The sequence below is a fragment of the Dermacentor silvarum genome, chromosome 3, assembly GCF_013339745.2.
Source record: "Dermacentor silvarum isolate Dsil-2018 chromosome 3, BIME_Dsil_1.4, whole genome shotgun sequence".
NCBI classification, from domain to species: domain Eukaryota; kingdom Metazoa; phylum Arthropoda; class Arachnida; order Ixodida; family Ixodidae; genus Dermacentor; species Dermacentor silvarum.
Genome location: NC_051156.1, coordinates 208784050 through 208811516, shown reverse-complemented (window position 1 = coordinate 208811516; position 27467 = coordinate 208784050). Strand labels below are relative to the sequence as shown.

General features: G+C 45.4%; 1 protein-coding gene across 9 annotated transcripts in view; it reads left to right on the top strand.

Moving 5' to 3' along the window:
* LOC119446572 (endothelin-converting enzyme homolog) overlaps positions 1 to 26787 on the top strand; it is a 149461-nt gene extending 122674 nt beyond the window's left edge. For 8 of the 9 annotated variants that reach the window (XM_037711041.2, XM_037711039.2, XM_037711036.2 and 5 more), the window contains 11 exons: positions 803 to 886; positions 1199 to 1297; positions 2296 to 2373; positions 8439 to 8601; positions 9809 to 9860; positions 10276 to 10343; positions 11241 to 11365; positions 11604 to 11669; positions 12455 to 12627; positions 14139 to 14246; positions 21105 to 26787. In XM_037711041.2, the coding sequence (XP_037566969.1) occupies positions 803 to 886; positions 1199 to 1297; positions 2296 to 2373; positions 8439 to 8601; positions 9809 to 9860; positions 10276 to 10343; positions 11241 to 11365; positions 11604 to 11669; positions 12455 to 12627; positions 14139 to 14238 (1008 nt within the window). In that variant the 3' untranslated portion in view covers positions 14239 to 14246; positions 21105 to 26787. The remainder of the gene's footprint in view (positions 1 to 802; positions 887 to 1198; positions 1298 to 2295; positions 2374 to 8438; positions 8602 to 9808; positions 9861 to 10275; positions 10344 to 11240; positions 11366 to 11603; positions 11670 to 12454; positions 12628 to 14138; positions 14247 to 21104) is intronic. The other variant, XM_037711037.2, reaches the window with a different exon arrangement.
* Positions 26788 to 27467: the final 680 nt, after the last annotated feature.

Sequence of the window (27467 nt, the reverse complement as noted above, 5' to 3'; positions counted from 1 at the left end):
GGCTTTGAACGTTGTAGCGCGTAGGGTCGCGTTATTGCGCGAATTTTATTTTATTTTATTTATTTATTTATTTTATTTCTTATTTTTATTATTATTGTTTTTTTTTTGTTTCTTCTATCACCTTTCATTCCCTTTACCCCTTTCCCCAGTACTGTTTGTCGGCGACGACGTTCGTTTATATCACTGTGGCTCAATAGACTGCAAAGGAGCATAGATAGTCCTAAATAAAGGGCACCTTGAGGTGACGAAGTTTTGTTTCAAAAGTAAGCATGCATACTCAGCATGTCAAAAACGTTCATCTGTAATTCATCTACCAAATGTGTAAGGTGATCTGCTTTGTGCGAGAGGACGGATCTGCTTTGTGCGAAGTTCGTGTCGTTTGTATGTGCACTGATCTGAGATAAGACGTGCCATGCACAATCACAATAGAAACATATGCACCTTTAGAGGCATTTCCCTTTGTTGTCGTCGTTAGCTGCTGTAGAAAACATGTCTGTATACGAGACGCCTGACGCGAATTGAGCATGCTTGTGCTGATAATTATCAGGGTTGAGCTACAACTTCTTTTAGCTCTTGCAATAGTTCAGCACATGAAGAATATTCAGTCTCATTGCCATCTTTGTCTCGGTTACCTTGAATGTGACAGCACACCTTCAGTAGTTAATGTCAGCGTACTTAATTAGCCCTGTGAATACTTAGGAGAGGGCATTACGAGCACGTCTCATGCGGGGCCACAAGTGTGTGCTCTACAGAACGAGTACGTGTGGTGTGAGAAAATTGTATCTTCTGAATATCATTTCAGAATATGCCAGGTAGCCGACATTCCGCTGGTGCAGTGGATGACTCTTGTTCCCGGAACAAATTGGTTAATTCTACAAAGTTACAGGTCCGTTATCACTGTTACCGCGATATGTGTGAACTAGCTCTGTATTGTTGTTACGAAGTGCACGCGGTTGTTGTAAAACGTAATGCGCGTTTTGAAAAGTTTCAGTTGCTAAGAGAGAGCGGGGCACATCACAAGTGAATGCTTCAAGATGGCTTGATGTTTACTAATCCTTGACCCAAGGTGTCAGCCCTGCAGAGTGTTGCAAATAGTGCGCAACTAAGAGTTCTTAAAATGCTCTGTTGAGTAGTTTCTTTTTCCACAAGGCAGATTCACTACAGTGTTTCTGCACCTTCTCCCTCTCCGTTTTCACAGGCTCAGAATATGATCAAAGAGGTAAAAGATGCATTCAAGAACAACCTACCCATGCTCAAATGGATGGACAAAGAGACCAGGGAGCTCGCTAAAGAGAAGGTGAATATCGCAAACGTGGTCCTCACATCTGTCAGACCAGTGCATTTTGAGAATGGGCAGGTTCGTAAGGTTAGCAGGGGAACCGAATAGTGAGGTTAGAAACGTGCTCGAGGTTTGAGGCTTATAAGAGGGTTCGTGTCATTCAGTCAAACACACTGAGGGTTTGTGTCAGGTAATGACTAGACTTCTCTTTTATCAATCCCAATGCAAAAGAAAATGGACCAATGTCACGAGGTGTCATCAGGGTATACAAATGCCGTAGCAAGTCATACATTGCGCAACTGTCGGCGTAAATGCTTACCGTATTTAGGAAGACTGATTTGATTCAAAGGCCACTAATTTTCATTGATTTCATGTTCGCACTCAAGTGTTTCATTTTGTTGTGTGGTCCGACGAATCGAGACTTGAAATTTAGCTTAGCAGGGTGAGGGTTCGGGCTCGTTGATGGTTCCTAGCCAAGCTACAGTGAAATTCACAAATGGGAGAGAGAGAGAGAGAGAGAGAGTAGGTATCGCTCCCACAGCTCATGTGACAATAAAATTTTGTTGGAAACAAGCGCTGTGCTGCGTATGTGTTTGTGTCTTTATTGTGGTGCACTGTAGCTTGGTTACGAGACCTATACGTAAAAAAATTGATCGACAGCACAATCAGAGCGTTTATGTTGTGTTGTGCAGCGCTGTGCTGCTAGAATTAAATTTTCTCCTTGATCACAAGCATTGCTTATAGATGGGCGCCTTGGGTATCATCTAGTTATTGTTTTTGAATAATTGACCACCGTTTGCATGCAACGTTCTTGCATGGCACATGAATCACATAACACCAAAAGCTTGACCAGTTCTCTCTCTTTGTGCCCTTTCATGCGCCGGTGTTCGTTCGTTTTATTTGTATTATTATTTTTTTACTACAATGTTTAAATACAATGGGTTAAGCTATAAATATGGAAGCGCCAACTTAGGTCTGTATAGTGTGGTTTTCATACTTTGTTTTCTTGCTTGCAGGCGGATGCCATCACTGATATGATTGGCTTTCCAGATTTCATCACCGATCCGAAAAAGCTGGACGAGAAATACAAAGGCGTAAGTACGCTCTCATTGCAAGGAAATTGAAAAGCAGGAACGCCAGCAGAATAGCGAACTCTGACTTTTCGCACGCTTTGAGAATAATTTTTTTCTTTGACGAGAGATTATGAAGACCACTCCAGCGAGTTACTGTAACTGCTTATTGTCAGGTTTGGTGTTGTTTCGTAACAGTGACGACGCTCCCAATGGCGTGGAACGTTAGGAGACGTCACCATCTTTGTTTTCAATAGTAGTAGAGAACTGGGCGAGTTGTTACTGTCTCATCTTTAGAAACGCGCTTAAAATGTGGGACAAGGCGAAGAAGAGAGACAGGACACATGCATGCGCAGACTACAACTGCGCGTTTACTGAAAGAACCGTCGTATTCTCCAACTATAGTCTAGCAAACGCTCAGTTGTTCCCGGTCTCCCTCCTTCGCCTTGTCCCTTGATTTAAGCTCATTTTTAAAGATGTCTCCGTTTTCATTTTGCCAAAGTGCCGGAAGAGGCCCCCAAGGCCGAGTACGCAGCCTTAACAGAGCAGCGGAGACATGTATGCAACAAACCACATTAGGTGGCCGCATCACGATCCTTTTATCGCATCGGGGTGTCATATCGGAAGTTCGTCTGGTTGAACGCCTTGCTGTTTATCCCTTGCTCTATCTCTCTTTCTGGCCGCCCCACCTAGGTACGTATGCGTGGTCTGTAAGACTGCGGAGACAAGTTCGCCAACTTTACCCACTAACAACATGTTGGCGGAAGCTCTGTCACACCACAAAACCAATCCCTTCTCTGCCAACCAGCTCACACGGCTCATGCGCCGACAGTGAAAAGTTGTGCAGGTTTTAACGCGAGAGCGTTAAGGGGTCGCAGAAAATCCGGCGTCGGCGGACGATGTCGGCGTCCGTGGCGGAGAAAATCATCCCGAACTACTCAAACCGCGCAGGCCCTCCACAAGGTGCAAGGTTTTGGGGAACAAAAATTGAATTTCTCACAGTGAAATCCGTCAGAAGAACAGTAAAGTACGACTTAACCACAACCTACAGACATGGTGGCGTCGGATTGTAATTTTAATGTACGAGAAAACATAATTATGTTACGAGGAAACTCAAACACAAAGCCCTTTTCCAGCATTTCTACCAGACCTACAGCTGCGAGCTCGGGTAGCTTACTTGCGAAAATGATATGCAGATGGCGCTCGCATACTCAGGCAGGTCAAATTGGGAATTCGCCTGCCTAATGCGTTTTGGACACGTGCGCGCGTCGAAGCAATAGCAAACAATTAATAAAATAATAAAAAGAGGTGCTAGGGCCTTCACATTTTAATATAACACGACTTATATTGCCCCTGAAAAAACGTCTTCCCAGCAATGCATTTCTGTTTAAAGGTGAAGCCTACTTTAAGGGGATCGGTGTAAGCTTGGTCTTTGTAAGCTGGCTTTCCCACGTTAAGTGTTGCAGTGGGAAAGCCCGATTACAACGGGGCTCGAACGGGGCCCGATAAGGCTATCGCGTTCCACTCTTAAAGGCGAAGCTTAAGCGTCCTCCAATATTTAGTAATGTCGGCGGAATGTTACCGCAGTGTGGATAGCCCGTAACCGAAAGGTGAAGACCCTCCTGCCAATAAGATTATTGCCTGCAGTACATACTCGTTTACGCAGCTTCAATGCAGGCCTTTTGAATTTAAACTTAAATTTTGTTGAATCCATACCAGTATTACAATGCTAGAACTATCATTGACCATTCAGACAGTTCATATATTTTATCGATATAATCAGCGAAATTAGCGAACTCTTAGCGGCCGCATTCGTGTGACTGTTTTAGCGAAGATATCACAGGACAGGTTTCATGCCAGTGTAACACCGGAAAGTTCTGGTAATAACACACTCAATTGCGGAAAGTGTCCTAGTAATCACTAACCGGCTGTCAAAGACAAAGGGACGGTTCAAAACCTCGTGTCAAGGTGCTGACGGCATCTTAAGCGCTGCGCGTGTGAATACGCTGTGCCATCGCTTTCGTGTACAGAGCAATATGTTGCAAGGCGTAATTCGGCGCAGGGCGAGGCTTCAGAAGTTTGCGTGCATACTCTGCAACTCCATCATACCGCGTTCCCAGGAAAAAAAAACTACAACAACAAAAAACACAAGAAATGCAGCTGTGACCAGCATGGCAGCGCGAGAAGAGAGAGAGAGAAAAAATATTGCAATCAAAGATGCCGCTCCATGACGCGCTAATATTATATGCAGATCAGTGAAAATCAAAGCCATCGTCAGCCGTATTATGATATAGCCTCCATGCCAATGCACATTGCTACCGCGTGAGACGAATGCATTCGCTATACTCGCGGACAACTTTCTGTGGCAATGAAGGGAAAGCTACAGGCGCGTGGCTGCTGCACATGTGTTACCGCGCCAAGTAGTCCGGCAGCGTTTGACAGTGCTTTTGGTTGCTCGGAGCAGACGCTGAATCGACGCAGCTTCCACGTGCGACGGTTTCGCGTTTTCCCAGGAGCGGAAGGGAAAAGCCGCAAAATAAGTAAACTTTTACACTCGGTTGTACATTCTGTCTATTTAACTGTTGCTAATAAGGTGCTTATGTTTTCTCTTCCCCAGCCTAAACTAACGAGGATTAAAATGCGGGACTCTTTTCAGAAGCGAGTTCACTTGTGCGCGCTTTGGTTCCGTAGCTTTCCCTTCATTGCCACAGAAAGTTGTCTGCGAGTATAGTGCCGGCGATGTCTGCTTTTCAAGATGGCACCAGGTGGTAGGTACTGCGAGTTTTCGCGACAAAAGATGGAGAGTGATTTTGTAGAGCTACGGAGTGATTCATAATCGATACCAGGCATGCCACCACGGGCTTGTCACGTAACGTCACACCTGGCGTCAGCCTTTAGAAAACTTATATCACTGAATAGAAAAAAAAACGAATAAAAAAGAAATCTGCTTTAGCCGTGTTTCGGTATCCTGGTTTGCTCATCTGGAACCAGTTTTTTTTTTTTTTCTGAGTCCCTATTTCAGCTGAACTTCCTCTCCTAGAACTGTAAAGTCCTACACCGCCTCCGCTGCACCTCTGTGTTGAATCTTGCTCATTGTCAGGGTTATTCAACAGCTTTTAGTTATAGAAAGACTATGAGCTGTTGAAAGAACTATCAGCTACTACCAGAGTCCTGTAATAACTATATATATATATATATATATATATATATATATATATATAATATATATATAAAGAGAGAAAGGGGAGAGGGGTAGATCTCGCCTCTTATCACTGCATTGCCAAACCATCCTAATCTTCCTGCTCGAGCCCTTGCTGCATCTTTGCGGCAACTTCATTTCAGCCGTGTCGGTCTTCTGCATATTATTAGACTCCTCCCCTACGAGGCTCTTGGTTCCGTACAGCACTGCTGCACGTGACGTCACCGGCGTTGTTGTCGACCTTCTCGTTTCCGTGTAGTCGTTGGCGTTCCTCACCTTCGTGTCGCTATTGTTGTCGTGCGGTCATCACTGTCATATCCTCGTGCTGTCGGCGTCGTGGTTGTACTCGCGTATGTTGTCGTCGTCTTCGAACCAACTACCCCTTTATTGGACGGAGCCTTTGAGTAAAACTCCCGTATACGTTCTTTTAGTGCGCAGTTTCTTATCATTTACAGCATACACTGTAGCCTCCAATAAGTCCAAGCATGCGAGCATCCGCCATCGCACGTTTGTCTAGATTGCGCAGCACTCCACAGAACCGCTGTGCTGAGACACTTGAGGCGCGCACGGCGAGAAACGTCTCAGCACCCGCGAAAAATAAGCGGTCGGCTGAGATGAAAGGCGTCCGTGATGTGTCGGCGATACTGAGTGCGCCGTCGCCGGACGGGACGCATAGAAAAATGATACCGCGGAAGCCCGCGGGGGGGACGGTCTCGCGAGGCAATAGCAAAATTTGCAGCGTTCCGTCCACACCCCCCGCGCCCAACTCCGACCGTGTGAGCGGTCGCTGCGGAGGTCGTTTATTCCGTCACCGCGCGACACGGTGAAAGCTTTTTCTTCTGTACTTCCGGTATGCAAACAGCGCCAACCCTTTCTCTTCTCTCTTCTTCATTTCCAATTCTCTTGACGTCCTAGCCTGGCATGCCAGCGCGGAGATAAAAATATCAGGCGGGTCTTCATTCCTGTCTATCAATATTCAGCCGGGGTAAAAGAAGCACATATCCTGCACGCTGAATCAAACCGACCGACGCGTAACAGAAAATACAACCATGCAAGGCGAAAGCCAGGGTCTCTCGATGTGCCCCGTGCGACGCCCTCGATGTCGAAAATAAACATCGGTGCTTCGAACGGATGCAGTTAATCCGGCGTCTGATATTCCGTCGAGGCAGCTGACATGCGTAATTGATGTTGGCGGCGAAAGGCCGCTGCATCAGACAAACAAACAAGGCTTAATGAAAAGTTCCAACGGGGTGTAGTCTTTTTCTGCAAAACACTTTCTGGCGTGTATGTGCGCTCGTGCAGAAACATACCAAATGGGAGCGAGAAAAAGAACTCATTGTGGATATACGAAGCCGTCTACAGTGTGATATATAGAAAGACCCTGCGGCATCACTCAGTGTTAGCCTTTTCTTGTTGACGTAAACTACCCTGGGTAAAGCGCTAACTTCTCGTTAGCCTGAACTTTGCGAAATTCAGGCGCACTTTTAGCTCCAGCGTGAGCAGTCGAGGCCCCAATACAATGGACATCTCAATTACATTGTTTTACGCTGTTTCCAGTTGGTTGAACTCTCTTTTTCTTTTTGCCTAAAGTGCTGACGCGTGTCGCTGCTTCGCTTATGTGGGTGTTTTCGCTATTTTTTCTTCTTGCATAATAGCCCTAGTAATCCTGTTACTCAGTTTCTTCAGCTCACTCACTTTATTTCTTTGATTTTTTCTGTCTATTGTGTTCACCGTTTGTCTTTGTTCCTTTATTTAACCGACTTGGACTAGTTCTTTCATTTCGCAAATCCTGGCACACTTCCCGATAACAATGGGAATGATAACCAAACAATAAGAAGAAACAGACTGCTGTCTCGGATGAGAACGCCACCTAATTGAGTTGAGTTGAGACGGCATTTTACGATAGCCACATTGCTGAAACAGCCAGGAAGGTCACGATAGTTAAGTAAGTCTGGCTGTCACCGATGTACAACCATCCAACGCTGTCATTGAGGGAGCATGGGAGTTATAAAAAAATATCGGGTTCATCGAACACGTTTTGCTGCTCGCAATCAGAGCTTCCATGACCTTATTTTGGGTCATCATCACGAGCATTATCTCTAACTTCAGCTAACTTCGCCCCTGCACCCTTAGTTTGAAGTCATGGTAAATTAACAAGAGGGAAATCAAATGCTCCTGAGCATTATACCTTCTGGCGGCACGTGCAATTGTGGATGCAAAGAAATAGCAACAGGACACAACACACCGTCAGTAAAGCTACTAGTGTCGTCTGGACAATAAAACATACGCACTCTACTTGTCGCTCAAAATGTGTTTATTCTGTCGTCCCATGGCCTGGCATATGCATGAACAGAATTTCGCATGCTATGGATTACGCATCGATGCACATGATATCTGCGCCATGGTTGGGACTCGGGAGCGGCATAGCACACATGCATCTGCATTTCAACATCGAAGGCAGTGCTTAAATTCACAAGATTGGTGAATTCAAGTGTCGGAAGGAAGTGTTGTCTCGCAGGCGGCTGGGGTATATGAGGTGTCTCAGCCTCCTTTATCACCGTAGTAATGTACACCCAGCGTGAATGCTAAAGAGAGAGATAGAGAGACAAGCTTTGCTACAATTATCTTTGATGCGAGAACGTAAATCATGCGCTTTATGTCATATGCTCATATTCCTGTCATACTAATTATAGGCCGAACTAAGCTTCGACAGTGCGATTGTGCGCAAAGCGTATACGATGTTATGAACGTAATACAACATAAGGTAGCCAAACTAAGTTCTGTTGTTTAGTGCCTTTAGAAGCCTTAATTCTACGACTATGATCCCGGTCTTGTCGTGTTGTAAACTTACAGCGCGCTTTCTTGTTTCCTTCCTTTTCTGTCACGGCAGCTGGAGTTTGTAGAGAACGAATACTTCGAAAACAACATCCGGGTGAGCCAGTTCCTGCTCAAAAAGAACATGCAGCGCCTGTACCGGCCAAGCAACAAGACCGAATGGGAGATGACGCCTACCATCGTGAACGCTTACTACACGCCTACCAAGAACCAGATCGGTCGGTATACATGCACATACGAGCACCTCGGGTTTCTATGTCGCTTAGCTTGCTTGTGGATAGAAAATATTCAGTTATCGTACGAGAATAGCGATACTGACCATGTTTGACGCCAGCGATATGACAAAAGTAAACTGCAAGTGATCAAACAATAACAACATGAGGAAAAATTAATTAATTTTGTCAAGAGCAACGACCACTCGTTATATAATGTCCTGAAACAGAGCACCGATACTGATGGACCTGCAGCGGAGATGTGGACCGTGGTCTCGTGGAGCTAAAGTGATGTGCGAGTGCAAAATACACACTGGATGCTTTAAATTATCATTTTACGTGCACATTGATAGATAATCACCGTGTTGTGGCCCACAAATGTCTGCTTGTCACTTATTGTAACTTTACAAGATAAAGATAATCATCGTGCATGGGTAATGTACATAAAACATTAGGGAAACGCTCTGCTTTGCTACACGACATGCAGTTTGAATATATGCTCCGCTTTCCGCAACTAATCTACGCCGTAGTAGCATGGGCATCACTGAATGCCGTCCGGTTTATCTGTATGCTAGCTTCCGTGTGCGCTATCTAAAAGTACAAGACTGCGACTTCAAAAGTAGATGAAACTTTGACACTTTCTATATTGTAATTGCGTTGCATCGAAACGCAGCAGTCAAGAGCTTTCTTTCACCACTCGATCTTGTTCGAATTATCGAGTGTTCTTTGGCTCGGCCAGAATTTGTATGCGTGGTGAAATCCGGATCAGCATACATACCGTGCACTATAAGGAATTGACTTCTGAAAATCTTACCGTCTTTCAGTGATTCCCAGAAATTTTCAGTGATACTGCATTCACACGAATTCAGATGATCGGCCTTATCACAAATCGAGATCCTTCCAGTATATAACGGAATGGTCCTTAAAAGCTATTGACTAGTTTACTGTTACTTTTGAAGTGTCAGGGATACGAAGAGGGTTTATAGAAAAATGAGATTGTACAAAAAAGACCCCCCCCCCAAAAAAAAAAAATTAAAAAAAAACGGATAAACACCAACCAAAATTTCGAAACTTGCATGGTTTCTGGCTTGAGTTAGAGGTCACAGAGGGCATTTCTTGTATAACAGTTCTTGAAAATTTGGCTGATGATCCCTTCGGGCATTCTCAATGTTTGCATAATGCTCGTCGTTTTTTTTGTTTTTTTTTTTTTCAGTTTTCCCGGCTGGCATCCTGCAGGCGCCGTTCTACGATCCGAACTATCCAAAGTAAGCAAATGCACGTTCTCCAGATCAAAAGTTCAAAAGACGATGATGCCCTTTGCACAAGCTAATTAGTGAACCACTTTCTATATCTGTGGTTAGAGTTAGCCCAGTCGAATGTCAAGACACTGTGAACACGGAAGGCTTTATATGTAAACAGGAAACACGAATGAAGTTCAGCTTCTATTTGGTGCTGAATCAACAAGACTACGCAGCAGTCACATTCTGCCATGCCAGGATTGAGGTCGTGGAACTTTTTTCAAGGGTTCCTCCTTAACGATAATTCAGACCGCAGTCAGTCGTAATTTTAAGTATACGTAATGATCAGGAAATTTTCAGCTGACCGCCGTCCGTTCTGTGCTTAAGTAATGGTGATTACCGTGAGTATATGCCTTACATTGGCTTTGTTCAATGCCTCCAGGTCTCTCAACTTCGGAGCCATGGGAGTGGTCATGGGACACGAGCTGACTCACGCCTTCGACGATCAAGGTAGGTAATACGTCTGCCCTGTAGACAGTAACTTTTGTGAAATAGTGCTTAACTCTGCGACAGAAGGCGACCGAGATCGATTCGATAGTGTTTACATTCCAGGGGCATTTAGCTGGTCGCGGAAGTAGATTTATAAATGCCCATTTACATTTACAAAGCGCGTGTACCTCTGGATGTGTGAAAGTAGGTAATCCATGTTAGGAAGCCGTCGCAGAAAAAAAGGCAAGAAGCACATAACGGGAGAAACAGGGGTCTTAACTTCCAACAGATGTCCGTTCAAGATAGGCGCATGCCATGTCGTGCAGACCGCATAAGCAGAACTAAGTCACATAGATCATGTGCAGTAAGGGGCTCAAGTCAAACATGACGTTCGCATTTATATTCTCGGGTTTTACGTGCCAAATCGGCGATATGGATATCGCTGGATTTGGCAAACACTTTTTACACAAACGCTTTCTAAAAGCGTTTGTCTGAGGTGCGCCTTTGACCTCGTTCAGAATGCACAGGTCACCTCATGCTGCATAAGCATGTGAAACGCGAGTAATTTTCTGTTGGAAGTTGAGAACATTATTCTTGTCGTTATGCTGCCATTGTCCTTTTGATTTGCTAGAAGAGGGTGTCGACAACCCGATAAGGGAAAAAGAGATTCTCGAAGCAGCATTCTATGTACGCTCACGTAAAGTAAAAAAAAGAAGAAGAAAAAAGCTGACGTTGTTGAAAACGTTCTATTTTCTTGGACATACCCTCTCATCGTCTCTCGTTTAGAATCACAAAAGCACAGTTGATTCTTGCTGATAGTGCTTAGAGCGAAGCGCATTGTTCCGTTATAGAATCGCAATTGTGAACGAGGAGGCACTCATGCGTGTGTCGTAAGGGCCTTTGTTCAAATCGACGCAGGACGAGAATACGACAAGTCCGGAAACCTTAACCAGTGGTGGAAGAACTCAACCATTCAGAGCTTCCAGTCGAGGGCCCAGTGCTTCATTGACCAGTATTCAAACTACACTGCCAACAACGAAAACGTAAGACATCCGAAATCCGCACTTGGCTTCCTTGTGCACTTTTCTTGCTTTCTTTTTTCTTCGCTGCAGCTGCAGTGCCATTGTGATAGCAAACCCTACTCGCGCAAGCGTAGAGTAAATCGCAATTCAGCTGCGGTATTTTGTCTCCTGCAGTGTTGTATGGACATAAGGTACTCAGCTAGCGATGCACTGTGTGCGAAATAAGCATTCTGTTTTTTTTTTCCTTGTTCTTTTTCAGCTCAACGGAAAGCAAACACTGGGCGAAAACATCGCGGACAACGGAGGTCTGAAAGCGGCTTTTCATGTAAGTTCCTTTTGTTAAAACGCACAACTTGGTGCGCACTGAGCGTGCTAATCAACATTTCATGCGGTGGGAATAGGGTCCGTGAAACTGGCTTCGCAAACTTCGACAGCAGTTTTTGAGTTGTACTGAGCTCGCGCCAGATCGTTTCTTGGAGAGCGGCGCTAATGCGGCTTGCATCTTAGCGCTGGTTTGCTCTTCTATCCACCGTAGGCGCACTCTTGCGCAGTTTTGAATGCACTATTCGTGGCTGCTGTCTGAGTTTTTTTTTTTTTTTGCATGCGACAAACAGACGGACAGCAGAAAAATATATTAATCTAGCCCTGTGATGTACCTTTAATTAAACACAGCGCATGTAGCACACCTTGCCACATTGTCGGCTTGACGAGCACTTTAGCTTCGAGCTGTGGTGAAATCATGATTTTAGGCTAAATTATTTTTAGGCTACCAACTTTCCACCTGTAACTTCTTGGTGCTATTTAGCATGTAACGGCATTAAATGAAGATTTTTATAGTGAATCTAAGCCGGAGAAGACACGCGTGCGATACAAGGGCCAAGGGCTGTAGTTACTCCCGAGACTGCGCAAATTGCACGAAAAATACCAGCAGTCGTCAGAAAAAAAGTTTCAGTTACGGACTAAAGTACCAGTCTCGTTGGCTCATTTATTCTGACGAACCTTAAGCTTTGGATTTTAACTAATTGAGTGAGTGCGGGGAAAGAAACTCTCACCTCAACTCGAGCACACACAGTTCTGCACATCCCGCTACAAATGTGTCTCGGAATGCAGGCATTTGAGGAATGGCTGGACAGGCACCCCGACGAGCCCCCTCTGCCCGGCGTGAACCTGACGCACAAGCAGCTGTTCTACGTTGGCTTCGCCCAGGTGTGGTGCTCCACCGAAACGCCGGAGGCCATCCACTTGCAGATCCTCAGTGACCCCCACTCGCCGGCGAGGTTCAGGTAAATGAATCACTCGCTGCTTTTTCCACGTGCCATTCTAAAGACCAAGGACTACCCTAATTAGCCCCTATTCATGTTAAATAATGTGTTAATAATTACGCCCCATTCATGTTAATAAATCAGACTGAACGCTGCTGAGCGATCCTTCGCGTTAAGAACTCCTCGCGGGCAAGCGAGCGCGTCTTGATTTGGCCTGAACCGAGGCGCAGTTAGAACAGGTGAAAGCTTGCGCGGACAAGGAACGTACGGATAACACACCTACTTAAGCACGCACGATTTTAGGGGAAAATGGCGAGAATATTAAACTGTTTGAATACGTCGACATCTTTGCACAGTACACCTTGGGCCAAAAATTTACGAACCACCAGAGCCACAGAACCGAAGTTAAAGAAAAAAAATTCATTCCTCAGCGTGCAGCGATAAAGAACTAAAATCTTAACTTCGCTCTGCGAAAGTTGTAGCGGGCACACAAATTCCAAGTTGCGTGCATGGGTATAAGAGCGAAGCAGAGAATGATCTATTTAAGTGATGGCTCGAGTTATGCTTTCCGATTACATTATAATTGAAATGAAAGTTTGGTACCTGTGGCAGTAATATCTCTATTTTTTCTTCAATGGATTCTGTACATTTATTTTATAATTCATCTCGCCGAGTGACCAATTCCGGTGGTAGACGAGGCATGGTTTCCTGTGAGACAACGAAAAAGGCCAAGAACAATGGAATATGGAAAGAACCGTTACGAAGTACAGCTCCTGTACTCACGAAATATAACACTGAGCGAAGCGCCTCGTATAATATGCTTTTCCAGTAGATCACTGTCACGTCCCTGGGAATGTTGCAGCTGATGTAGCGCATGAGAACTACACAGTACCGAGAATTTATTTTAGAGCGAGTAACGCTAATTCAGGTTTCTTACAGCACTCATAACTCGTTAAGTTTTGATCCCGCCTTTTCATCTATTTTTCTCCTTTTTTTTGTAATCGTACCACGGCATGAATCCTAGCGATTTTCGGAAGAAGGAACAGAACACAAGAACCGAAGTATTCGGCATGACATCGTCGATGGGAAAAAAGAAAAAAAAAAAAGAAAAGCAGCCAGCGTTGACACATCTATTTCGGTTTGGCTTCAGTCTTTCTTTTTGTTTCACGCTAACAGAAACTGGTGATAGTGGCACCTTGTATAGCAAATAGATTAGTGCAATTTAAAAGAAGAAAGGTTCAGACATCCTTATTTCTTGCAGCTCGCTTTTTGGTTCTTTCAATTCACATATGTTAATCCGTTTACTTTTTCTATGTGTTAGACAGTACTTCAACCAAACTTCTGCAAGCAGTTTATGGTATAAGAGAACGGAACCACACAAGAGACAGCAGCATCGAATTTAAAGGATGGTTTGTGTCGTCAATATGACTTTTACAAATGTGTGTTGTAGAAAGTAGGTTGCAGGAAGTGAGCAAAAAAATAATAAGAGACGAACTGTTGGTCACTGTCGGAACGCCTGTGTCTTCCGTCAGGGTCACGGGGCCGGTGTCCAACTCCGATGAGTTCTCCAGGGAGTTCAAGTGCCGAAAGAACAGCGCCATGAACACTCGGAAGAAGTGCGAAGTGTGGTGATGGAACAGGTAAGAAAAACACGCTCAGGTCGCGTCATAGTGGCTGTGTCATGCGGCTCGCGTGAAAACGTGCTTGCATGACGCGGCATTCTGCCACAGGAGTTCTCGATGCCACGTCTGTCTCTCTGTAGCGGGTGTTACGATGAATGCAACACGTTGTTAACCACTGTGGTAACCACATGGAAAATCGCACAATCCTTACGGTAACCGTTATGGAAATCATTTAGTTCTTCTGCTGTTTTTTGTCTATTAAATGCAACAGTATGGAAGATATAGCTACTGAAGAACCTCTGTACCAACAACGTAGCCAACAACAACACAAAAAAAAGCAATTGTGAAATTTTTTTCATTATTTATAATGTTTCTATCTGTATTATCTTCCTGTTTACATTTTGTGGCCTTCAGTAGACTTTCTGTCGATGATGTAGCTGAATATCAGGCATGCTTCTTGCGAGAAAACTTTCAATACATTGGCAAAAGCTTTTGCTCACAAAAGAAATATTCTACTAAATTCAATATCTTTCACGTGACCACCATTTGGGTGTTCACAACATCACATAGGCTTCGGGGGATCCCCACCCTCAAAGCAACGATGCGATCCACTCGCGTGATACAACCGAGTAAGGAAGAGCTAACGCAGGTGGAACGGCTTCTAAAGGAAAAACATTGTGTGTCGGTGCGATTGCCAGCATGCGGTCCTACAAAACAAAGAAACGACCGGAGGAAGAACAGCGGGGTCGGATCGCCGCGATATTCTTCGCAAGCCGATGCAGGTCAATAGAAGCTAACTGTCCGATCGAAGCGGTATTTCGCTCGTGGCGATTTAACAAGATCGTGGCCATCGCTTGATATCCGCAAACACGTAGAGAGGCTTAGAAGCCATGGAAAAGTGCAAAGCGCCGGACTTCGAGCGTGTCGAGCGTGTCGAGCTTGTCGGCTTTGCATCACAGCTATAGCAACAGAACAAAAGAGGTCACTGTTCGCTTTAGGAATGCTTCAAAGCGGTGTAGCTTAAAGGGGATGCCTAGAGGAACGGCGAGTTAGTTGGTCAAGTTAAGGTTCATGATTAACGGCAGCACAAAGGGCAAGGACGAAGCGAGAGGACAAACACGGCGCTAAATTGGCAACTGGAAGTTTACTGAAAAATGCAATATATATATATATATATATATATATATATATATATATATATATATATACCTATGTACACAGTGCGCATCACGTGATTGGAAAACAAACATCATCAGCAAGAAGTGGCGTAAAGACATCCCCTTCCCCCAGAACCTTATATTGAGTAGTTCAAATCATTTACACAATGCGGTGACACGTGAAGCGACTATAGCTTATGGTTAGTACGAAAATACACGCACGTGCACTCGACCCAAATCTAACAGAGGAACCTCACACTCGAGTAACGATAAAGACGGCTGACTGACACATGTGGAAGCATTTGTAAATGGCAATATGTGCCATAAGGCAATTAGTTAAAACTTACTTCTTCTTCTTTCTGGGGATTTACGTGCCAAAACCAGTTCTGATTATGAGGCACGCCGTAGTGGAGGGCTCCGGATTAATTTTGACCACCTGGGGTTCTTTAACGTGCACGACAACGCAAGCACACAGGCGTTTTTGCTTTTCGCCTCCATCGAAATGCGGCCGCCGCGGCCGGGATTCGATCCCGCGACCTCGTGCTGAGCAGTGCAACGCCTTAACTGACTGAGCCACCCCGGCGGGTAATTAGTTAAAACTTAATGAGTGAATTTTCGTTCATTAGTCGACTATGCATTTCACTTTTTTGTGCATGTGCGCCTCTTCAAGTAGACCAGCACATGGACTAGAATTGTGCAATCTGCCACAGGCAGTTTTTTAAAAACTGTGAGAGTGTTCGTGGAAACACCCTGTATAATAAATGATTAGGTTATCGAGAGTGACATGAGCTTAGAGTCAATGTTTCGACAAAGATACATATGTTCATCAAAGGTCCGACGAAGAAAATTTGACTCCGTCTTGACGATTCCCTTGATCAGCCATTGTTGATCACTTTAAGTCTCCATCTTCCCACGACCTCTTTTATCTTATACCGGTGTCACACGATCACTTTTGATCGCGATCAAGCCCGATCCGGATCGAAATTCTCGACTGCGATTGACTCCCTCGCGCAGTTTGCGCAAAGGAGCCAATCACGACCGAGAAATTGGATCCGGATCGGGCTTGATCACGATAAAAGTGCGCCGTGTGACACCCGTATTAATTGTCGTGCGCGTAGTGGCATAGTGACGGTTTTGCTGTCGTTACCGTCACCTAACATTACAGCGTTAAAGCTGCCCCGCGCTCTTGCAAGCACAGCCTACGCGCGAACTGTCTCGGGAGGGCCTCGGATGGCTACGCGCCAGCGCACACCAAGTCGCGGCCGCTACCGCCGCCATGTAACGACTCTGGGAGAGACAGACACCATCGAGTGAGAGCGGCAGCGCAAACTGACCCCAGCGCTTCCGGCGGTGCGTGTGGCGTAATACGGAGGAAAGAAGAACGGGGAAAGAGTGTGAACCAGGAAAGAGGAAAAGGCACGCAGGCGAAAGGGGTCCCCGCTGTATAGCATCTGTCTCTAAATCGGAACCGGTATCGGGAGAGAACACGCCAGTTTATAACGAGAAGGCCTGCTGATCTTGAAAGTGACAGGAAGCCGCGGCCTTTTTCTCACCGAAAAGCAAGAACTCGACGTTTATGTCGTAGAAGTGCAACGCCCATTTGTTTCCGTGCAAGATGTAGCAAGGAGACGGGGCATGCTTCCGTTGACACGACGCACTATCAGCGCGAACTATCGGCTATATACCTAGAAGCTTCAACATTTATTGTCAGCAATACGAGAACATTTTCATGTCCTGTTCAAACACTCAGTAAAATGTCAGATTCAACAAGTTAACAGCGATTGACGTGTGTTCCCAACCATCTTCTCCATGGTTGAGCATTCGAACGTTGCAGAGTAGTTACCCTTACTGCCACCGTCGCCCGCCAAGTACCATGCACCACACGGTGCGCTTGTTAATCTGCACTGCGCATGCGCAGGCGGCACCTAATGGGCGCCGTAAGGTGACTCAATTATGTTGCGGAGCGCGGCGCCGCGGGTTCGATTACCGGCGACGGCCGCATTCCTATAGGGGCTGAATGCAAAACGCGTTTTGTGGTGCTTTTATTCTACCTTGCCTGTTTGCGCTACCCTTATTTCATAATGGATCAGTGTCATAAAGTCCGAATGTCAACCCTGAATGCAAAAACGCCCGTGTGCTTATATAGGTGCGCGTTCAGTTAAACCAAGTGGTCTAAACTAACGGGGAACCCTTACACGTGTCTATATAACAGCCTCGAGAGACGTGCGCACTGTAGTATTTGAAAGGCCGGTCTAACTCCTTCTTTTTATCTTTACAATTCCCTATTCTTTATTCAGGTTAACCTCCTTAATTTTTGCTATTTACTGTCTCTTGCGCCGCTAAAGGACTGTTAGTATATATAGTAATCGCGACGCTGTGCGAGAGCGTTCCCTGTTCATGCACAGCGGTCTGTTAATTTTCATGCGCACCGTTCCTCGCAAACGCCCTTCATATTCCACATCGTCATAGTGCTTTGTTTGCTATGCCTATTGCAACGGGTTTAACACTACTACTAGCGCGGGTTCGATAATGATAACGCTCCCCATCGAGCCTTTCCATCCACCTAGCGAGTGCAGCACCTCATAAGGCTTTATTGAAACTTTATTTAGAGATAGAAAAAGAAGTCATAAGTGAAAGGCAGCGAGGTTAAGCAGGCTGCGGTAGGCTACCCTGCAATGGGGAAGGGGGAAGGAGTTTGAAAGAGGCGAAGGAAGAGAGAAGTTCTCGCTTTGCACAGTTACACAGACAATTGTTTATCGCCGAGTTTGTCTCAGGCGGTCATACAGGCTGGTGCATCTGAAAAAACGCAACAGCGCCTTTCTGGCCTTGTACATATATAGCGGACGCACGAGGCGCGCGGGTAAGATTTTTTCCTCTGCAAAAGGCCTGACGTTTTATATAAAGTCTGCAGACATTTACTGTATAGTCTATAGACAATCCGTAGACAACCATCTGACCTATGACGTTATACTTTCATTCAACTATCGTCCGCAGACTTCCTACAAACAGGCTGTTTGGAAGTATATCGACAACTAGAACAGATGAAATAGACGGAAACTCTGTATACTTAGCATGTATGACCACATTGTATGTGACCGAAATGACAAGCCTAGAGGTAGAGGCAATATAATGCCTTTGAAGTTTTGAAGTCTATAGACAATATGTAGACCGTTTACATCCATTGTGATAGGGGAGCAACGCGGCAAAGCCGCTCCCAACACGCGCAGTCCTCGCATTTCGTGCCGGGGCGGGTCGTCTCGTTCGCCTTTTCGGGGTTAATGGGTTTCGGCGGCCGCTCGTGCTCGGCACGGCACCGGAATCGCGCGCACTCACGCGCGCACTCACGCACGCACGCACACACACACACACACACACACACACACACACACACACACACACACACACACACACACACGCACGCACGCACGCACGCACGCACGCACGCACGCACGCACGCACGCACGCACACGCACACGCACGCACGCACACACACACACACACACACACACACACACACACACACACACACACACACACACACACACACACACACACACGTGTGAACGCACTCGTGCGGCGACTCGTGCTCGTGCATGTTACACACGCACGCGCACGGGAGCGCAGACACGCCGGCCTCGGCGTTCGCGGCCACGGGGTGACCCTGTCGTCCCACTCTGACAGCGAGCGGCCGGCCACCTTGCTGGCCAGCTGAACGGTCGAGACGCCCGGGTTTCTTTTTCCCTTGCCGCCGTTTTGTACGCGCGCGTCGGCGTGTCTGATGTACTTGGCGTCGCGTTCCGCTTGCTCCGCCGAAAGTGTACGCTGATCCGAAACGTCGCTGCGGCGTCCACAGGCCGTGCTTTTTTCTTCTTCTTCTTCTGTGCCCGGCACGTGCTTACGGGTTGCAAAACCTGTGCATGTTAGGTCGAAGACTTCCGCCGCGCTTTCTTTTCAGCGAGTGCACTTAGGGGACCTAAGAACCGTTTCGTAATCTTTGACTCCCCCGAGTTAATCTGTGAGCGAAGAAGTGCCTTGGGAACTTACGCATGGAACAGTATACTGCATTGCTCAACACTAAGCCGACGCTTTTTCTTGCTCGCTAGAGCTTTCCGACAGTAGCGCTTAAACACACGATACTCACTGTGCTTAACAGGGTGCCTTGACCGTAAAATAAAGCTGCTGTTGTGTGAAGTGCGTAGAAGGAGAAAGGAACCGGGCGGCAACTGCATCCACGACAGTAAATGCACCAGCAGGCGCGCCGCTGTATTGTCTACGGTGGTTTATGAGAAGCGACTTCTCTCAATTATCGTTGACGACTGCTGACCATGAGTCAGCATTTGTTCTCTTCCGCCTTTCGAGAAATCACACTCTTTTCTAGCTGTCACTGCATGCCGGAGAGCTTGCTTGCTTGCTTGCTGGCGTTGTCATCGCCTCTTTATCACTTGCACGTTGGTATTTATTCTGCATTTAAAGAAAGGTCTGTCCATTACCTGTACGCACTCTGCTGGGCAGATTGATTTCTTTAACGTGCGCCGCAAAGGTGTCCTTGCACATCACTCTAATTTCGACTGCCGAAGCCATGAATCAAACCCACAATCTCCTCCCCGGCAGTACATCTTTATAACCGATGATGCGCATCTATAGAATCTACACCAATTGTAGGCATTTATCTCCTGCTTACGGAACCCATCGGCGAGTATAAAGTTTGCAGTTGGAGTAGTTGATGTACGCCACGTTGAACTTGATGTTGTGAAGGCACGCTTGATCTTTTCTACAGAAGCCTCACGGCATGTCGGTATCACGAAATGAATTTATAAGAGGGCACGGTATTGAAGGCTCGTAGTATACTGGGTGCCTTGCGTGACATGTGTAATATGGGGTGGTCATTTATAAGTTTTACGGAATTTTTAAAAATAGCCTGTGGCAGTAGCATAATTCTTGTCCTTGGGCTGGACTGTTCGAAGAGGCAGACTTTACTAGCAAGAGAAATCGAAACACTTATTCAGATAAATTATCGAAAATCACTAATTAACTTCATAACTAATTACATTGTGGCGCATATTGTAATTTACGAATTGCAGCCGGTGAGATTGCAATACGTATCCACTGGAAATTAATTTCCAGGATGACACCAGTTTCAAGATATTATTTCCCAAAGTGTGGGACGAAATACGTGGTCGTTCCAGTTACTTTGGTGCTTCAATGCATAAAAGGGCGTTTTGTTAAAAAAGTAAGTCGAACAACAGTGCATTCTTACGGTGAGTTTGATGGCGCATATCCCCAAACTTCAATGCATAAAAGGGCGTTTTGTTAAAAAAGTAAGTCGAACAACAGTGCATTCTTACGGTGAGTTTGATGGCGCATATCCCCAAACTGATGTCATTCTTGAATTTCACTTCAAGTGCATCCGCCTCGCAAACTCACCGGCTACAATTTGTAAATTCCAATATGGTGCCGTAAATAACTGAGAAGTTAATTAGTGAGTTTTTCGTAATAAGTTGAATATGTGTTTAGATTTCTTTTTAAAAATTCCATAGAACTTGAAAATGATCACGCTGTGTAATTCAGGGTCTGTTAAAAACATTGATGAGTGGTGCTACGTTACATGCCTCTCATAAATGTGATATATAGAAATGACGCAGCTATTGTGCGGGCGCATCCTTTACCAATGCTCCTAATCATTCCTGTATTGTTTTTTGTGCCTCTTCTTGTTTCGCAGGTCACGACACGACGTAATGAAAGTGAATGAGTCTGCCGCACCGACGCAAGCACACTTAAGGTCAGCATTTCTTGGTCCCAGTCTCCAAGCTGCGCGACATCGGGACCCCTCCGAGCTTTGTTCTTACATGCAAGCGGTACAGCCTATCGAAGGAAGAAGAACTGAACAGGTCATGCTTTCTAGGCTTTGTTTTCGTGTACATAGCGGATAGCGTATTCGAAGATGCGTGCGTCAAAGGCAAAGCGAGAACGCAGCTGGCAACCATCCTCATATTCAGTGTTTAGAGTTAACGTGTAAGAATGTGCCTCGCGAGTCTGCTTTCCGTGGTGTACATAAGTACTTGTTGCTTTGTGTGCTGTGTGTACCTGTTGTTCTGTTGTCGTGTACGACGAGCCCACGTGCTTACCACGCGTTCATACAGCCATACTATACGCGCGTGTATGGGCATCGAAGTGTGAACGCGAGCAGTTAAATCGCCACAAAGAGAGGGAGGCACCTGTGACGAAACGGCGTCAGCGCCACGGCAGCGGTCACGTGATTTTTTACAAAGGATGAGCCCTGGCAAACGAAATCTCGTAGGAAACCCTCCAGCCACAAAAAGGCTACATATTTCTTCTCGCTTCATTTAGTGAGTATTGGTCTGGAAGATGGCATCTGCTTTTCGGATAGTCGAACATCTTTAGCAGTTCGTCGGTTTACTAAAGCATGCGATATAGATCAGGTCAGTGCATAAAGCGCTTGCAAGTGACTATTGCGTGGCTTTTGCAGCACACAATGACTTTTGACAGATAAGTGTGGGAAGGAAAAACAACGCACGCGGCGCACTGCTGAAAAGAACTGCGCAGACGAAAAAGAAAGTGTAACGCGCAGTTATACGTTTGACAAATGTGCACTGGCGCGCGCCATCGTGAGATTTGAAAGGGCAGTTTGCGCACGCACGACAGTGTCCCTGTTCTCACGCATGACATTGCACGAAGTCACCCGAACATACGCTTTTACTCGAAAGCCATGTTTTGTTCCTTATGATGCCCGGAATGTAAAATAAGCTTCATAGCTGCTGAAGTTGGGCGATATGGTCTGGTTCAACAGACGTGGCGTTGGACGAACGTAACTGACAGATTTCCAAGCTGCCGGGGATATCCTTCTCCAAGAGACGGCCACGTTTGTTTACCCGTACATATTATTGACGAATGAATTGAATAATAAGTAACGAGCTCAAGTAATGAGCTCAAACTGAGTAATGAGCTCTAGGCTACCACTCACTGGTTTCTGTGGACTACATTTATGAACGGCTGGCTCCGACTCTTCATGGAGTGGCGTTAACATCTCCAACTTACCTTCTAGCCGCAAAGTAGCGTTGTAAAGTTAACAAGACTTGCGATGTAGGTTCGTTGGTTCGTCGTGTCGGGGCGAGATATAGCTCAAAGACCACAATGGCACAAGAGGACATTGGACACACACGGAATTGTGTGTCCAATGTGTCTTCTTGTGTCCTTGTTCTTCCACTATAACTCTAGCCTTGTCGCTATAAAACCGCTTTGCTGTCGTCAACTGTGTGTCATTTTTGGTACTGGCGGACAACTTAAAGCGCTGGAAAGACACAACCCACAAAATCCGACTAATTGCTTAACTTCTCCCACAAAGCTACCAAATCGTAGTGTGACCCCCAAAAGAGAGAGAGCAAGCGAGAGGGGAAAGGCAGGGACCTTAACCAGAAGTGAGTTTCCGGTTTGCTACCCTGCACTGGGGTGGGGGATAAAGGGGTTAGAGAGAGTGCTAACAAGTTGCACTAGTCTAAGCATGCGCTCTGACTTAGACCGGATGTTAGTGAGCGCGATGTCATAGTAACTAGGGGTCACTATGACAACTCTTTGTTGCGACAGAGATCTCACGATGTCTTCGTTCGCCAAGGTTATTGCTGTTATGGAATACACAAGCTAGGTACGGAAGCATGCGTGCATTTATGCTTGCGAAAGACAGATGCTATCGGTTTCATTTGAGCATGTAATCACTGCCGCCGTGGCATGGCCGTAGATAAGCGCAAACGTTTCCTGTTGCGATAAGGGTGCCTACGAAGAGTTGTGATCTTGTTGAGAGCGCTTTGACACGGATGTCATTCAGTTATCGAGATATTTCACACAGATGTACTATGTGGTTAACGGTGTTGCTGTTATCATTTTGTTTTTCGTATCTGTTTCTGCGCGCGTTATGAGTAGTTCAAGGGTTTGACGATACGTTTCCATGCTTAGTTCTGTCCATGATGCACTTGAAATCTGTACATATCAACGATGACAAATGGTATGAGCTATGTCTCGCGTCAAATAAGGTGAAAGCCTATGTCTTCGAACACTAAGATGTGGAATTTCCTGTGCAGTTAGTACTCATATATCCCAATATTCGAGCCTCAAATAATTTTACACAAGTTACAAACATAATGAGATCGTTTCCCTTACCTAGCTTGCGAATCCCACATTCCTGAAGACTGCACTGAGTGACGGCGCATTCTTTTTTTTTTTTTTCGCATCCACATGTACTAGTCAAATTATGCGAACACAAAGAAACTATGTGTACACTGTATTCTTTACATAAATATTCTGCATTTCCCTTTAGATAGCGCCAGCTCCAACAGGGTAAGCATGTTAATGAACACATTTTGTTGACATCAGCCATCCGTACCGGTGACATGTTTCGAGTTTATCACGATGGCTTGGCGGCGTATACCAAAAGCAGTGATCGGCTTCCTCGTTATTGTGTTTCTGCGCTGCCTTTTGTGTACACAGGACGCAGTACTCCAACTATTTAGCAAACGTTTTAAGCCAGCAGCAGCGACCGACATTCAGTGGTAGCGCGGATGGCGCCTTGAAACCGCTGTAGGCACAGCCATGTTTACACTTTTTCACATTGTAAAATGTTAATTCGTCGTCCAGCCAAAGCGCCGTAAGACGGCGACAATCCTTAGCAGTGCTGGGGCTTTGCCGGTCAGTATAACGCCTTTGAGACCATTCAGTTTTCCTACTCCAATGTCAAGAACCGACCTTTAATAACAAGGACGACAACAACTTGAAAATTTCCTACTTTACGGGATTTCACATCAGTGCATTTATATGTATATCTTGTTACAAGTCCTGTACTATAAAGGCAAAACAAACGAACTCATACGAAAACGCAAATTTCAGCAACTGACCCTCGAAATGCGCTAACCAACTCATTGGCAGACAAAGTTGCGATGCTGATGGATCGAGCTTGTCATAAAGGTAAATTTCTGTGACGCATATGACGACCTAGGCAGACAACCGACCAACAAGAATTCATAAGAGGATACTTGAAAAGATACTGCGCGTGCCTATAAAGATCAGTTGCGGGAGAAGCGAACCCCTGCATATCCCAAGAAAAATGAAAATCTCGTCTCTGTCGTCGAAGTATCGTCGAAGAAGCATGTTGTGCGGAGAATTGGCCACCATTAAGCACCTTTCATAACCTGGCGTGAGTTTCGGTTCTTTGTACAAAACTGTTGTTTATATGTTTACAGCCACATGTACAGCGCTATAGAACAGAGGCTGTGTGTATAGCGGACAATGTCATGTAGTCGTGTACTCGTAGCTCTGTGAATCGGGAACAGTGGTCTGTCGCGTTCCACGATGTATTTAAACACCATTGAGTGAACCTTGTTTCGTTGTCATTGTATACATAGCATATTCGCACCTTCTTTTTTATTTTTTCAAGCTGGTTTGCGTAAGTTGTATGTCGCAGTGTGAAACATTCATTGTTTTCTGTGTGCGTTCTGTTCTTCCTCTGGGTGAGGAGTCGCCAGTTTTTGATCATTACTGTCAGTGTATGTAAAGAAAGACTGATGTTGACGAAGCTTGGTTGATATTTGCGGCTTAACAAGTAGGAAACATTTGCTGTTGTTGTTTTTGCAAATTACATGTGTCCAATTATATGTCCGGTGAAATCTGTTTTAGTTTCGTGTGTTTTGTCATGACTATATACGTGTTTGAGAGTTGCTATGTTTTGCTTTGTTAGCAATCCTGCATATTGCAGCCTGAATATTGGAACCGTTACGCCTTCTTCGAGGAAGGGCCACTCGAGCCTTCAGCTTGATTCTCTACTGGACGTCAAAATTATCAGCCAGTCGAAGCCTCCATATACTGTGGAGATGCGCACGAAGCTTCACGTGCCCACCGATCGATGGGCAGTTTAACGGAGTAGTCGACGCTCAGGACAGCACATCATTAATATTCAAGCGTCGAGGCAGTACTAGTATAACACGCTTGAATCAAGAAGGACGACCGCTTGAATGCTCGTAGTGGAACTTCCTCAAGATGAAACGACGCAACAGCACTGTATCACTTGTTTCAGGTGTACTTTGTGATTAGTTACGCAACTGTATACCAGATGCGTATGAGGAAACATTGAGCTAGTTAACAGTTATCAAGGAGATGCAGCGAAACAAAGGCGAACACTCGACAGTTAAGTAAACAAGAGACGCGGTTTTACTTAGGTGTCACGTGTCCCGTTTATGTCCTCGTAAAGTGTTACTTTTTGTTGGACTGTCAGTGGTGCATAATAGCACACGACTTGACGTGCCACTTTTTGAGAGCAATGCACAGTCCGCAATTTTCTGAAAGTATTGGGAATGCATCTCTGACATATATTTCAAGTCCTGAGTTCTGTACCATAGCAGTGTACCTAACTAAAACAGTTACCATCCACCTTGTAAGGGAGCTGTGATGAAGTAAAAAATCAACTTAGTTGACGATCACGTGGGTGAATAAACAAAACAAGAATGTAAGCGCACACACAGATATTTATGGGAGGACCGCTTCTGAGCGCGCACATCAAGCTGTGGTCTACGTTCGAGGGTGTCGTCCTAAAAGAAACACACTCTTGCTGTTTACAATTGCTAGCTGGACAAGGCCGTGCACCCTTACAACAAAGTGAACTGCGCAAGCGACAAGGAACAGTGTAAGGAGACACGACTCGTCTTGTCTTGTCTCCTTCCCCTGTCTCTTGTCGTAGATCGCGTTCGCGTTCTGCTTTTTAGCACGTTCGACGCATGAGTATAATCAAAGTATGCGCAATTTGTTTTGAGAATGAACTTACATTGACGTTCGTGTTTCATGCATAGCGTGTGAATACCCATACCTTAAATCTTGATTTTTTCTGGTGCAGCGTGTGCAGTCGATTGTCTCATTTTCCAAAGTGAAGCATCTTCGAATGTCTAGTCAAGTTATAAGCATGCACACTGCTTTACAAGCGTTTACGATTACAAACGTGTTACACCACCTATTTGAGTAAGCCGAAATGAGCTGTCCTTCAGTGTGTTACTTGTGCTTTATACCGATCGCATTGTACAATGGAATACGACTCCTTATGTGAATGACTGCAGTCACTTGTACGAGTTTCACCCGAGACATTTATCTTTGTTTGTTTTTGCTCGTGGAGACAGTTCCGTTTAAATGCACGCATGTATAAATATGTTTGTCTTGGCACTTTGATTACGTTGGAAATAATTGTCTCGTTGTTATTTGTATGAGAGATGAGAGCGACATTTTACGTTGTACGTTGTTCAAAAACAAAAGAGAAATGTCTTTGAAGCTGAGCACGACAGCCCGCGGGGTCAGTGGCAATATTTTGTGTTTGTCTGTGAATTTTCTCGAATAAACTAAGCTTTGTTTGATAACATGAAGTGTCGTATACTGTACACTGGCCTTGCAAATTGTACGCATTACAGAAGGGCTCAATTTTTGCGCCCTTCTCAATCAGAATCGCATAAGGTGCTACAGAGAGGGCCTCCTACGAGGGGCCGGTAAGCTTTCCGAGGCTCGCGCGAGGCGTGCCTCATAAAAACCTTCCATTTAAAATTGCATGCTTAAAGCAGGCTGTCTGCAACCAGCGGTGACGGAAGCATGTATCGGTACAAAAAAAATATAAAGTTTTTCTCAACCGGCTTAAATATGAGCAGGATGTTACCATCGATAATCTGTCTTGCTAGTGTCACAACCTCTGTATTGAGGCGGTACAATGTATAGTGATAAGCACCAATTCATCCTCGATCCTTTGAAGCAGGGAGAAAGATGAAAAACAAAGCCTGAAGAAAGGTGAAAGTGTGAACGAAAGAGAACGTATATGGTTACGCTGTCGAATGCAGCGACTGAAGCTTTCCAGGCACCGGCAAAACTTTAACATGAAAGTGATTCCCTGTACTAATTTAAAAATGAGTTGCACAACTCGCTTTTTGGACAATGGTCCGACGAGCACTTTCAGTCAAATCACTTTATAATTTCGCCCTCGTCTCAAGCACGGCGACCTTGAGGCACGTCGAGGTTTAATGTCGGAAAAATAGGCAAACCTATCAATTTC